The sequence below is a fragment of the Aspergillus vadensis genome, assembly GCF_003184925.1.
Source record: "Aspergillus vadensis CBS 113365 unplaced genomic scaffold BO88scaffold_3, whole genome shotgun sequence".
NCBI classification, from domain to species: Eukaryota; Fungi; Ascomycota; class Eurotiomycetes; order Eurotiales; family Aspergillaceae; genus Aspergillus; species Aspergillus vadensis.
In genome coordinates this window covers 279,930-292,849 of record NW_020292041.1, presented here as the reverse complement: position 1 = coordinate 292,849, position 12,920 = coordinate 279,930, and the positions used below count along the sequence as shown (strand labels likewise).

Below are 12,920 nucleotides of genomic sequence, written 5' to 3'. Positions count from 1 at the left end.
GACATAGCCGAAATGAATAGAGAGGGGCACGCAAACCAAGTGATCCGAACGAACAAGAACATGGATACTATAGCAGGGCGGTTCCACAGAATGAACGAAGAACCGAAACCAGACGCCTGCGCCTTCCCAGAGTGTTAAGAGTGTCCTGTTGAACGGTGTCGACGAATGTTGCGGCCATGCGATGCTAACGATAATCAACCGATTGATAGATCAACCAACCAGTCAGTTAGTTTTCCCGAACGGAGGCGCCACTGGCACGCCACCAGACATCTCCTCCCCATCTCATTAGTCGCTCAACAGCGGCAGTTGGGGTGTCCAGGGCCGGTCGGATATCCAAGTAGAAAACAGGCTCTCCGGTGGGTTCGGGAGGACCGGAATAGTAGTCAATAACATAACGGACTTCCTTAGGACCGGATGGCGTCTGCCGCATTACAAACCAATCATGGCGATCGAAAGGTGGGTTTGACCTACAGTAACAGGCAAATGTTAGTTGAAAACCCCCAAACGGAATAGAAGAAACAGGTGCTATTGGGAGTACTGACTCGAATTTGGCAGGATACACCCAGCCCAAAGCCTGAAGAATCCGTGCCTTGGGCGTTAGGTCATGCGGGCGACCCTGGAATCGGATGAGTCGCGGCGGAGGAACATCCTGCTTGGGAGCTCTGGACATCTGCTCCTTAAACTCGTCCATCGCGATGTTCTCCTCTCCGCGACGGCATTTTTCCCAGCCATCTGCCAAACCCTTGGAGAATATACGCTCCCACCGGACAATCTCATCCCAAGCGCCCTCATTCAAGAAGTTGTGAACAGCAACCATGGCCTCGACGGCGTCCTGCGGGGTATCGGTGTAACCTTTGCGCAGCATGGCGTTGTACATTTGCTGGGGGGAAGGATATTCCCAGTTCTCATTCATATCGGATCTGGGAATGGACGAAACTTCTCGCTCCACGGGGAGATCCACAGTCTGGTTGGGCGCTCTTTCCTGGGAGATCGAGGCGAACATGTAGTTGAGAGGGTTCAGCTTTGAAAGCGTAGATCGCGAGTCGGAGCTGGGAGCTGGGTTCGACGGAGGCTGCGACTCCGGGGACTTGGACTTCGGAGGCACATAGAACGGGGAATCTGCGGACCGGACTGGACAGGCACTGGGAGGTTCGGAGGCGGGTGACGGGGCTGGCATTGCCGGTGTGGTGTTAGATGCGTGCATGGGACATCCTGGCTATAAGAACCCGTCAGTTTTCTCGCATCTGCGCTTGAGTAGCGTTTTTACGTACGGGAGGAGAGGCATCTGAAGATGGCACAGGGTGCGGAGCCGCGGGCGCGGGCTTTGTTTGAGAGTCTGCCCAGAACCAACCCATTATTGATGCGCGATGGAACACAAAGAAAGTTTAAACAGAAGGACGAGGAAGTTGACGACGGACTGCCAGACGGAATATGCTAGGGAAGGAGTGGGGGGGCCGTCAGAAGATATCTCCAGCAAAGGGCGAGGAGTAAAGCGATGATGTATAGCGACGGTATCGACAGTAATTTCGGCGATACGAAATGATTTTATTTGCAAGCCGGAAAATTCCCGCCCGCCGCCCACGTGATTCCGGTTATCTCCGCCATTGTCCGCAGCCAATCAGGCGCGAGCTGATTGACATCCATCTGCAGGCCTGAGGCACTGCTGCACTGCTGCGGTCAGAGCAGAAACAAGTACTTGGTACTGTGGAGGCCACCACGCCTGCAAGAGTGATTCTTTCTGACTATTAAGCAGACTTGCTTATGTACAAGTATTCGCTCCATCCGGAACCAAACTATCCCCACCATCATGCTTGGGCAACCTCTTAAGATAAGAACAATCGCATGTTCCAAGACGCAAAAGGCTGGGATAGAACAGACCCAACGACAAACGGTTGAGAAGTGATATTATCTGATGAATGTCTCGAACGCCACATGAGATCCCCCGGCGCCCTCCAGTAGCTGAGAAATCAGATAAGCCCATAAATATCTGCACAAACTCTCCTGGACCACTATACTGGAACAAGAAAACTGAAACCGGGGTCCTTGAAAGTAAAAGGTCGATCAGAAACAGCACTGGCTGGGAAAAGAGAAAAAAAAAAAAAAAAAAAAAAAAAAAAAAAAATAAAACGAAATAAAAAAAAAAAAAAAAGGGGAAAGAAGACAGAATAAGAAAGAGAAATCGTGCGGGGGTGTCTGCATGTCCGATCAAACGCTTAATTGGGCAATCTGAAATATACAAAAGGAGCGGAAAGCCGAGCCAGCTCGACCTTGTCAGCCATTAGCCTTGGACATCCTTCACCAGCCTGGTCAGAAGTGCATATCCGAATAGAATTGCAAATCCGAGCCAGATCTTGTTGCGGCGGACCCAGCTTTGGCCTGCTTCTCGGGCGACATGGCCGCCTTCCATCACCGCACCGAGTCCCGGAGCGCTACCATTCGGTCGTCGGCGAAGCGCACTTGTCTCTGGGGAGCATCTAGTCGCACTAGGATCAGGCATGAGCTGGCCAGTGTTGGTGTCGATGCGACTGTCCTTCATCCACCTCCAATTTTCTTGATCAAGCTCTGGCCACTCCGAGCGAAACTTTAGACCGCCGTCTCCAGCTTTCACATTGTTGATACCCTTGGCAGTAGGGGTCACGCCTGGGGTAGCGCTGACATGGGAACCGCCACCAGTAGAATTCCACCACCTAGACCGCGCCGCCAGTACTCGTCGCTCTGCCTCCGATGCGCTCACGCTTCCGGTAGTCATCTCCTCGCTCGTCATAAAGGAGAGCAAGCCGATGAGAATGGTAGAAACCTCCCATGCGGGGTTGAATGACTTTGGATGAAAGTCACTGATGCTGAGGCATAGCCGAGTTGATGGTTGGAAGCGACCGCTAGGAGTGTGCATGCGAATAGCCGGAGGAGCAAATGGGTACTCGGGAGGGAACATTAGGGTACCCCAATACTGGCCATTTTCATACGGTGTGCCCGGGGGTCCCGTGAGAATGTAGTGCCATCTAGATGAAATGTCAACTTTTGTCGCAAACAGGCGACGCAGGTAGTGATAGTCTGCTACAAATGACGTACTCGAGTATATTGGACTCTGACGGATGTGCCACAATGTAAGGCGGGGGGTTCTTTTGAATGTTCTGGTATTCACGAGTAAGCTGTTCATCTGTTAGTTATACAATGCAATGGAATGTTTCCTTTTTGATAGGGCGCAACGCACGCGCTTGAAAGCCGCTTTAGTCGCCATCCTTTTTATAGTTCGTTCTGGCCGGTTTGCAATAAGATCGGAGAGGGGGGCGAAGTACGGGAGGACAAAAGAACGAATGTAGCGAAGGTCAGGGGCGACAAGGATAGAATTAATAACAAACAAAGACTGAGCTGTTGGGAACTGGCCCGAAGTCAAAAGGGGCGGACAGGAGCAGATCGCAAGGCAAACGCTATCTGACACCAAGGCGATGGCGGAATTGGGGAGATGGGGGAGAGAGGGAAGATCTGGGTCTATAGTTGGTTTTAGTTGCGTTGCGGCCTGGCTTGTAAGGAACCCCCCGGAGGCACCTCGGGGAACGGTCACGTGCGAGGGCGGATGGCTTCATCTTCGCCGCTTCCGAAGGGAAAGCAGGAAAGGAAAAGCAGGTCTCATCTGGCCATTGCCGCCGCAGCAATGTCCTCTCCACTTTCTGCTGATGACGAAGATGTTCGTGATGCGTCCCCATTGGTTTAACCCTGAGGAATTCCCCCGGGCACTATGCACTGACCACAAACGGCGTTCTCTCTCTTCTAGATCTTCGCGCGCCTGCAACAGCGTGCCGATCCGAAAGTGCTGAATGAGCAGCAGCAGGCAGTCGATGAGCGCGTTCGTGCCATTTATCAGAAGGCGCAGACTCGCCTTGGTGAATTGGTAAGCTACTGTTCCCTCATGGTTGGCTGTGGGCCATGGATATGATCATTATTACTATACATCGTGCGTCATGATAGCTGACCTATGAGCTTGTATAACATCAGCTCGACCAAAATTCCACGTTGCCATGCACTATTTCTTCGGTAGAGGTTCACGGCGCTCGCAACACCCGCCGAGGCTTCCTGGAGCGAATCTTCGATCCCCTTCTGAGCAGTAATCAAGACAGACCCTATACGCTCTCCGAGGCCTTGCGGGAAGTTTCGGCACGTGCGGACAAGCTCAACAGATTCGGTTCGTCCCTTCCCTGACGATAGCTAGCTTAAGACTCGACTCTAATCTCATGTATAGACATCTTCCAACAACCCGTTTCGGTATACTTGGACCAGTCCGAAGTAGACGGGTCAGGTATCCCGAGCATTAAAGTTCATCTCTCCGGCAAAGAAAGGTCCCGCGTGCTGTTGAAGACAGGTACTGATCTTGGAAATGCCGAAGGTTCGGCTTATGGCAACCTCCTGTGGCGTAATGTGTTCGGAGGTGCAGAGAACCTGAACCTTAATGCGTCTCTGGGCACCCGAACAAGGTCTGCCTACCAAGCTACTTTTGACACCCCAGTCCTGAGTAACCCGGATCTCCGTCTGGAGCTTGGTGGAATTGCCAGTGCCACGCAGAAATCCTGGGCGAGCCACGAGGAGGTGCTTCGAGGAGGATGGTCCAAATTCCGTTGGGCAAGTCCTTCCGGTCAACAACATGAATTCGGCTACAACGGTTTTTGGAGACAGATGACTGGACTTGCCGAGAACGCATCTCCTACTGTTCGAGCTGATGCAGGCGATAGTGTCAAGAGCAGCGTGTTCCACAGCTGGACCAAGGACCGAAGAGATAGCCCGCTTCTTCCCTCTCGTGGTTACTACGCGAAAATGTTCAACGAAGTGGCTGGTTGGGGCCCTCTTAAGGGCGACGTCTCTTTCTGGAAGTCGGAGATTGAAACGCAAGCCGCAGTTCCCATTCCGATTCCTGGCATCAAGGGGGACAGTGGTATCAGCTTGACTACAGGCTTCCGCGCCGGCCTTCTTTACCCTCTTGGCCTCGATAGTGACTCCAAACCCCAGCTCTCTCGCACGAACGACCGGTTCCTACTTGGAGGCCCTACAGACGTCCGTGGGTTCCGTCTCTGCGGTCTTGGTCCCCATGATGGAGCAGATGCTGTTGGTGGTGATGTGTATGCTGCAGGAAGCGCCAATCTTCTGTTCCCGCTCCCCAGGGTAGGCGCGGAGAAGCCTCTCCGCCTGCAAGCTTTTATCAATGGCGGACGGTTGTTGTCCCTCCGCACGGCTGACAAGAACGCACCTACTTCGGGTGCGGAGGTCCAAAATGCCATGGCTTCCACGGTTTCTGAGCTGACCAATGGTCTGCCTAGCATCGCGGCGGGTGTCGGACTTGTCTACGCCCATCCGGTGGCCAGGTTCGAGCTCAACTTCTCCCTACCCCTGGTACTTCGCAAGGGTGAGGAAGGCCGGAAGGGGCTGCAGTTTGGAATCGGCATTAATTTCCTGTAGAAAATATTTGACACTGTAACAAAATAGATAGAGGAGGGGGAAGGGAGACTGGGGAGAGTTGCTCATATCTTTTTTTTCCTAAGGGAGTTCCCATTCCTGTTAGAAGCATGAATCAATTAAGCGTTGATATTCTACGATTGTTAGCTCGTTCAGTATACAACTAATAACTATATCTGTAGCGATAGGAAGGGAGCGATGGGGCTGGTGGCCTTGAGGACCCAGGCAACTCATCTCACCGCCCGCCAGCTGTTCTCTCTCTACCTGCAACTCCTCGTCTCCATCTCCATCCTCAATTTCCCAAACCACTGTCTCCCCCTCTGCTTACTCTTCTAGTCGATATCGCGACTTTTCGACACGTACACTAGGTCCTACAGCTTCTACTCATCTCTTCAATCCGACATCGACCCCAAAGCCTGGCCGCAATGGCCCAGTATTACCCCCAGCAGCAGCCTTACGGCGTGCAATCATCGGCGCAAAACCTCCAATTCTACCCTTCATCCTATACCTCCGTCTCGGGTCATACAACCCCATCACAGGCATCCTACGGCGGTTTCGGTGGTGCGCCTAACCCAGCATCTCAGGCATACCCCGTCGGAGGGGTTGGTGGCGGATATGGCGGCTTCGGGTCCCCTTCTGCGGGAGTCAGTGGAAGGATGGGTGAGCAAGGAGGACTGAGGACTGGATGGCTCGCTGCATTTGGCACGGAGGGCTACGATGGGGAGCCACCACTTCTAGAAGAGTTGGGGGTCAATTTCGAGCATATCCGCACGAAGGTGTGTACATATTGCAAGCCCCCCACCCCCGGTCTGATCAACCAGCTATATAGAGCAGGAGCTCTAGTGAAACCCAAGCTTACCATTGCGCTCACTTTATAGACCCTAACTGTGCTCAACCCTTTTGCGCGTATCGACCAACACCTCATGGATGACAGCGACCTCTACGGAGCCCTTCTCTACATCGTCCTATATGGAACATTCCTGCTCCTCTCCGGCAAGGTCTTCTACGGCTACATTTACGGCGTCGCAGTCTTCGGGACCGTAGCTCTACATCTCATTCTCAGTCTGATGTCTCCCGCCCTCGATACGGCCCCCGTCCCCAACGCCGCAGATCCCGCCAATTACTCTCCCCATCACAAACCCACGATGTCAGACGCCTCCGCTGCCGGCCACTTCTCCGCTACCTTGACCTTCCCTCGTTCCGCTAGCGTGCTGGGATACTGCTTCCTCCCGCTAGTGCTGACCAGCTTAGTGGGAATCCTGATCCCCATGGACACTCTGTTCGGATACTTGTTGACTACCGCCGCCGTGGGGTGGTGCACGTACAGCTCCTCGGGAATGTTCTGTGCCGTGGCGCGCATGCGTGGAATGAGGGGCCTAGTCGCGTACCCACTGGCATTGTTTTATGTGGTCTTTGGTATCATGGGTATCTTTTCGTCTCGGGGAAGTGGGACTCTGGCTGCTAAGACGGGCGCGGCGTGATACAGATTATACATGCAAGCATGCACAGACGATATCTGATTGAAATCATGACAACGAATCATTAAGCTCTCTCCTTCTTCTATACATACCACTTAACGAGACATGGATTGTTCCTTGACCTGCGTAGATTCATAAATTTTGAAACTAGATGTCCACGAAAGGAGTAAAAATATAGTATCAAGTCTGAGGGATATCTTCCAGCCACAAGTGCGTAGCAGGCCTTACCAGACATAGTATTCTAACATTGATAGTGATCCGTATTCAACACGTGAGAGAATACACAATGTTAGAATAGTATCGTTGCTTAAATGACTGATAATATTTTGCATGTTATTTGACAATATTATAAAATTTTTCATTACCGCTGAAGCGAATACGTGCCTTCCCCTTGCGCAGGAGCCCAATTTTCTAACCACTCTCGCGCCTTGTCTAGGTTCCCCGCCGTGGTTTCAACGGCGGAAACGCACCACGGCAATGCATAGGTCTTGCCGTCAGCTACTGCACCCTCAGCTGAGAGCATTTCTGCAGCAATGCGGCGTTGCTGGCCTGCCTGATCCGTGCAAAAGTAGAAAGGAGCGGTGTTCGGTACATCTCCTTGAAGATTGACGGCGTCAAGCAAAGGCCGTACTGCGGCTAGAATAGCAGCCGCGCCCATCGGAGCAGACACACCAGATGTGGAAGACGGTCTAGCTTGCTTGCCCGTCTTGCAATATTCGTTTTGACACCATGGTTTGCCGCAGCCGCTCATCATCTGAGAGAGGTAGCGGCGCTCGATGCGCCGCCGTAGCGCTTTGCCTTCGGGATCGTAGGTGTCTACGTACAGTGGTCCAAAGCAGATGCTGCATAGACCGAGATTGACTGCACTCTGCGTACCGCGTCCATCAAGCGTCCGTCCGCAATTTTTGTTTAAGCATATGCGAGGAGTGGGTCGAGACAGGCGTTCTAGATCATGATGGCGGAGGTGCATCTTCATGTCGCGAAGACGGATGATTTTGTCACAAAGGTGGCATTCGGTTGTCCGGCCACCGTCCACCAATTCATGTGGTGTGAGGCCGGAGACTAAAACGTCCGGATCATCCATCTCAGGGTCTGATTCACTCTTTTGTGGGACCACAAGATGACAAAATTGGCACAAAATGGGCTTGGCCGGACAGACAGTTGTGCGGTGTTGAGCGAGACGTGGGAGGTCCTCCGCCTCAAATCCACAGCTACTACAGGAGCGCTTGCTGTGGAAAAAGAGATTGTGTCGATTCTTCTCCGCGTCGCCGGTGCCATAAGCCGAGTCATGAGGACAATGCCAATGATTTTGCCATTCCGAAGACCGCTTCTGGAACACGTTCTGGCACTGGGGGCAGAGGATGTTGTTTCGAAGGCAAAAGTTCTCATGTAGCATCAATGTCCGTTCAGGTACCCATTGACGACAGTTTTTACACTGGACATCACCCGGTTCATGGCTTTCTGGCTCGATGCCTGCAGCATTCTCAGCTTGTGCGGGTGACGAGCCCACATGAACCTGTAGGCTATATGGCAGCGCCGAAACTCCAGTTTCTGAACTGGCGGTAGAAGTGGGAGCATGTACCGATATGTACAGCATCTCAGCGCCTTCCATATCCACATTCGTCGGTTGGATCCTAATCCGTTTAGTCGGCCGATTCGATAGGTCACTGAAGACATGCTCATCTTCCCGCGGTCGGTTCCTCTGGCGGGCAGAAAGGGGACTGGCAAAGAGGCAGAGATCTGCGTCGTCGGCACCGTCGACAGATACTTCCAGTGCATTCGTAGGATCCCATTTGTGGACCTCGTAGTCGACATAGTCCCCAAGCGCAACCTGACCAGTTACTACTTGACCAAGTCGCAACTCGCCCCCAACAGATGTGCCTGCCCTATTCCCAGAGACACGAGCAGATTTCTCCAATCGTTTCTCCAATGTTTCTCTGGCTTGATCCTCCGTCAAGGCGACAATATCCACTTCCAAATCCGTATCCACAACGCAAATTCCATTGCCATGAGGCTCAACTTTGTCAACCAAGAACTGAAATGACTGATCGCGCCCCCCTGCAACAGTGAGGACCTCTCCAGAGGTTAATGTGGTGTAATTGTCCCGCAGCTGTTGTTCAAGCAAAGCCTTCCAATTCCCCGGGTCGTATCCAGCTTCTAGAGGGCGCAGACGGACATAAGTACCTTTTGGTAACTGCTGTGCATGGACCGTGACCGTGGTCGGGGCGGCTGGCGCATCGTTCGTCACTTCACCATCCGTACCATCATCTTCGTGTGGTGACGGTCGTCGAGTGGCATCGATGCCAAGAGCCCCGCGCAAAAAGGTGCTGAGACCAATCTCGTTCTCTGGCGCAGAAAACTCACGAACGCCAGCATATACCACCCGCTCGTTCTGAGGGTTCACGATGCGGAACGTAAGCGGATGGGGCAATTGCTGCTGGCGATCCACCGCCCGTTCGCGCGCCTGGGACTCGGCGGCGAAGGTGTGCGGATTAAAGGGATCGAAAGTGCTGGTGTATGGGCGTGCTGGACCTGACGAAGTTACCTCTTGAAGCGGGGCAGCCGCGAGAAGCTGCTCGAGCGCGGATGGCGGCAGTATGATCTTATCGCCGGAAAGCTTGGGATTTTGCTGGGCTGGAGCAACAGTCAATTGCGACGACCAGCGCAAGGAACCTTGGTTCCCCGTCATGATCTCCGAAGCGGGAGGGAAAGAGGTATGTGAGGAAGCAAAGGAAAGGAGAGTGTGGAGGGGAGAGTGGAGACGAGGGCAGTAGCGGAGACCATCATGGGTCAAGAATCGAGATTAAGAATGATGGTGGGCGGGGGGAGGCGATGAATGATGGAAAGAATGCATGCATACATCAGCCATTGCGGCTCATCTCAGGTTGCGAAACACCGCGTGCCTTCTGGAACTCCAAGCGCCGATTTGTCATCAGTCTGTTTACTGTCCACTTTCCCTATACTACTACTCCGTCTGACTGCTACTTTTTGGCAGTCAACGATCATAATTTTACCTCCTCTTGCTTCCTAGGGCCTACAACCCTTTCAAGGTAGATACACTCAAAGTATGGCTAAATCATACGCGCTGCAGTGGTATTCTGAGTGGCGAGAAAAGCACGCCGGCTAATATAGTACTACCCAAAAAAGAAAAAGAAAAACGAAAGAGACGAGATTGTGAACCCTAACGAAAGAAAAGAACCTCAATATAGCAAGATGAGACCAGGCTGAGAGAGGTTTGAAGGATCTCAGAATTGCGTGTCTTCCCCAAACTAGCTCATGGGAGCCTTTACTCGCACAGGATGTCAGTACAGTTCTCTCACCCGATGCCGGGTACTGGCATTGCACCAATCGCACTGTGAGAATGCCAACAAGGTCAATGTGAGTCGCAAAAGGGTTTTGGGTGACTCAAGGAGCATACCATCGTCGACGAACATCCCTCATTGTGCTCAACACAATATTCACCACGGCAGCTTTGGCAAGTTCGCTGGCATTCCGTCTTGCACTGGACACACTGCACAAGCTGTTAGAACAGCGGCAAACATAACTGTAGTCTAATTGACTTACCGTTGGACCGCACTCCCAGCAATCTTTGCTTACACCGCGGCTGAATTGCTGTTCAATTTGGTCAGACAACTTTTCTACATCATACGGCGCCTTTCAGATACGAACCCTCTGATCTTCGGACTCTTCAGTACTACCCAGATTGCTCTGCGGGTTTCTGAACGCTGTCTGGTGCGGCGAAAGATTGTTCCGTACACGCTCAGGATGAGGCAGGCAATCCTCACAGAACCATTTATTGCAACGATGGCACCACCGATCTGTCAAGCAATCTGTGCAGCGAGCGATTAGACTGGGCTGCTCGTCCGGAATCAACACCGGCCTTTTTGCCTTGGCTACAGACGAAGAGTGGAGCGGTGGCGGCGTGAGCAGGGGAAGGTTTTCATCCGGGGACTGGCCCCAGAAGGTCGGGCCTTCGGGTGATGTGTGGCAGCCATCGCATCCTCGGGGCCCTAGTGCGACAGTTGCCAGTTTTGGCGCAAGCGGCGGCCGGCCCTCTGGCTGAGATACGCCCTGGCCTTCCGGCATGGGAGTGGAAAGATCAACGTCGTGACGAGGACCACGGCATAAAACAGCGTCAAATGCAATGATACCTTCGCACTGCTTGATTGTCTCTGCCCAGCCATCCTCAATGCTCCGCTTGAAGAGCTGCCCGGACGAGCGATACCATGCATCCTGTTGTTGTGCAGCACTTTCAGCAACTTCACCAGTTGCTGACCCGTTTTCCGGGCCCGGAGTAATAGACGATTGGCTGCCACATCTCGAGCTCCACCAGTCGCGGTATCTGCTGCGGATCACCGCACGAGACTGTTGGAGAGGAGTAAAGTGATAGATGCCTTTAACGCGGGGTGTGCCCTTTGGGCGGGAAGGCCGTACCGCATGGGTCAGCACCTGCATCAGTTTCCGCTCATTGAGATGGCGGCACTCCCTGATGGATAGAATATTGACGTTGAAGCGATCTGTGAGGATAATTTCCGCAAGCAAATCCGCTGGAACGGACAGTCCATCCAGAACCAATGTGCGCACGTCCTGCAGGATCGACTGCCTTTGGAGACTAGCAAAGATGCCCCTCAGAGGCGCAGAATGAACTTCATCCTCGACTAAGGAGTCTTCCCCTTGCTCATCACTCCATACTTGCTCCGCCGAGTCTGTCGTAGGTGTGCTGGCTGGTTTTGCACCACGGCATTGGGTCAGATCAAGGTGGCGGAAAATGTAGGGAGTGTCCACTATCGATGAGCGAACCTGGCGGGAAGTGGATGCTAGAGCCAACAATGAGGAGGTTGACAGATATGGGGCCATATGGTCGAGGATTAGACTGTTAGATAAGACATCGGCCAGAGAAGCGCGCTTGGGCGCAATCGGCTGGACAGGCTGAAGGTGTTGCTTGGACGCGGTCTTTACATGATCATCGTCATCATCGTCCGCCTGTACTTCGCGGACAGCCGGGACAAGTCCCAACTCCTTGGGGGTCAACCGACTCGCGCCATAGAAAAAGTCCGGCGCACGGTCGATAAGATTTTGACGATATGCTGCCACGGCACCCAAAGCGAGCTCATCTCGCTTCGTAAATAAAGAGGATGCCGTAGGCTGGATCTCATGGAGCGCCGCTCTAGCCTTGGCTAGTTCTGTCTCCAGAAGATCGATGGTCGATTGAAGGATGATGGGCATGGCTTTGGTACTACCGGGATCGATTGCGGTGACTAAAGTGGACCATAGCTCACCGCTGGACATACTAGGGAGTTATACAGAAGCTCTGGGCGTCAAAAGAACAAGTGTCACGGGGGGCAGCGCAAGGAAGAGTGGCAATGCGACAAGAATGAGATCACCGGACTAGTGCACGACGATCAGGAAGTTGTTCGTGCGCAATCTGCACCACTCAGGCCAGCTGGTTGGGTAGTTGGGCAGGGTGGCTAATTATAGGATCTAGAAGTGCTATAGAATGCTTGGATGTATATAGTACTTCTTTCTCCTTTGACGGGCTGGTCGGGCCGATTTGCGCAGGAATGTCAAGGTGTATGCTGCATCACGACAGGATGAAGTATGAGTGTCCTCTGTTACTAGTTCGCGGATATTGAAACAAGCACGAACAACGAAATATTACCTACCCAGTAAACAATGGAAGTGACTGAACAAGCGTGTCCGTGGGACCCTATCGGGTGAAAGGACCAGTAGGCAGGAGGAAGGCTTCAAGGGATGAGAGATGGCTTCTAGAATGCCGGTGGAATTGGGGGGTGGGTGCCTCTAGAGCTTATTTTCAAATACGGGGGAGGGAGGGAAGATAAAGAGCCGTAGATGGGGGTGTATACGAGCCTGTAGGCAAGAAGGTTTGACAATGAAAGGAAAGCTCGTTGACAACAGTAGCCGGGGAGGAGGCAGTTAAATATTCTTATATAGCAAAAAAAAAAAAAAAAAAAAAAAAAAAAAAAAAAAAAAAAAAAAAAA

General features: G+C 52.6%; 4 protein-coding genes across 4 annotated transcripts; 1 reads left to right on the top strand and 3 right to left on the bottom strand.

Moving 5' to 3' along the window:
- Positions 1-226: 226 nt before the first annotated feature.
- BO88DRAFT_422336 (uncharacterized protein) lies at positions 227-2,932 on the bottom strand (the record flags this gene model as incomplete). The annotated part of the gene is made up of 4 exons (XM_025708570.1): positions 227-467; positions 543-1,216; positions 1,272-1,322; positions 2,300-2,932. The coding sequence occupies 4 exons, from the start codon at positions 2,930-2,932 to the stop codon at positions 227-229; spliced, it is 1,599 nt and encodes a 532-aa protein (XP_025566338.1).
- Positions 2,933-3,606: 674 nt separating this feature from the next.
- BO88DRAFT_381195 (Yip1-domain-containing protein) lies at positions 3,607-7,020 on the top strand. Its single transcript, XM_025704567.1, has 6 exons — positions 3,607-3,685; positions 3,773-3,889; positions 3,994-4,180; positions 4,238-5,441; positions 5,858-6,218; positions 6,321-7,020. Exons 1-6 carry the CDS (start codon positions 3,653-3,655, stop codon positions 6,921-6,923), a joined length of 2,505 nt encoding a protein of 834 aa, XP_025566337.1. The 5' UTR covers positions 3,607-3,652; the 3' UTR covers positions 6,924-7,020.
- Positions 7,021-7,281: 261 nt separating this feature from the next.
- Positions 7,282-9,783, bottom strand: BO88DRAFT_381190 (putative ubiquitin fusion degradation protein (Ufd1); the record flags this gene model as incomplete). Its single annotated transcript, XM_025704566.1, has 2 exons — positions 8,080-9,783; positions 7,282-8,022 (listed from the first exon to the last, which is right to left on the bottom strand). The coding sequence occupies exons 1-2, from the start codon at positions 9,607-9,609 to the stop codon at positions 7,282-7,284; spliced, it is 2,271 nt and encodes a 756-aa protein (XP_025566336.1). The 5' UTR covers positions 9,610-9,783.
- Positions 9,784-10,134: 351 nt separating this feature from the next.
- On the bottom strand, positions 10,135-12,194 carry BO88DRAFT_401673 (uncharacterized protein). The gene is made up of 4 exons (XM_025705903.1): positions 10,590-12,194; positions 10,485-10,532; positions 10,339-10,431; positions 10,135-10,273 (listed from the first exon to the last, which is right to left on the bottom strand). The coding sequence occupies exons 1-4, from the start codon at positions 12,144-12,146 to the stop codon at positions 10,223-10,225; spliced, it is 1,749 nt and encodes a 582-aa protein (XP_025566335.1). The 5' UTR covers positions 12,147-12,194; the 3' UTR covers positions 10,135-10,222.
- Positions 12,195-12,920: the final 726 nt, after the last annotated feature.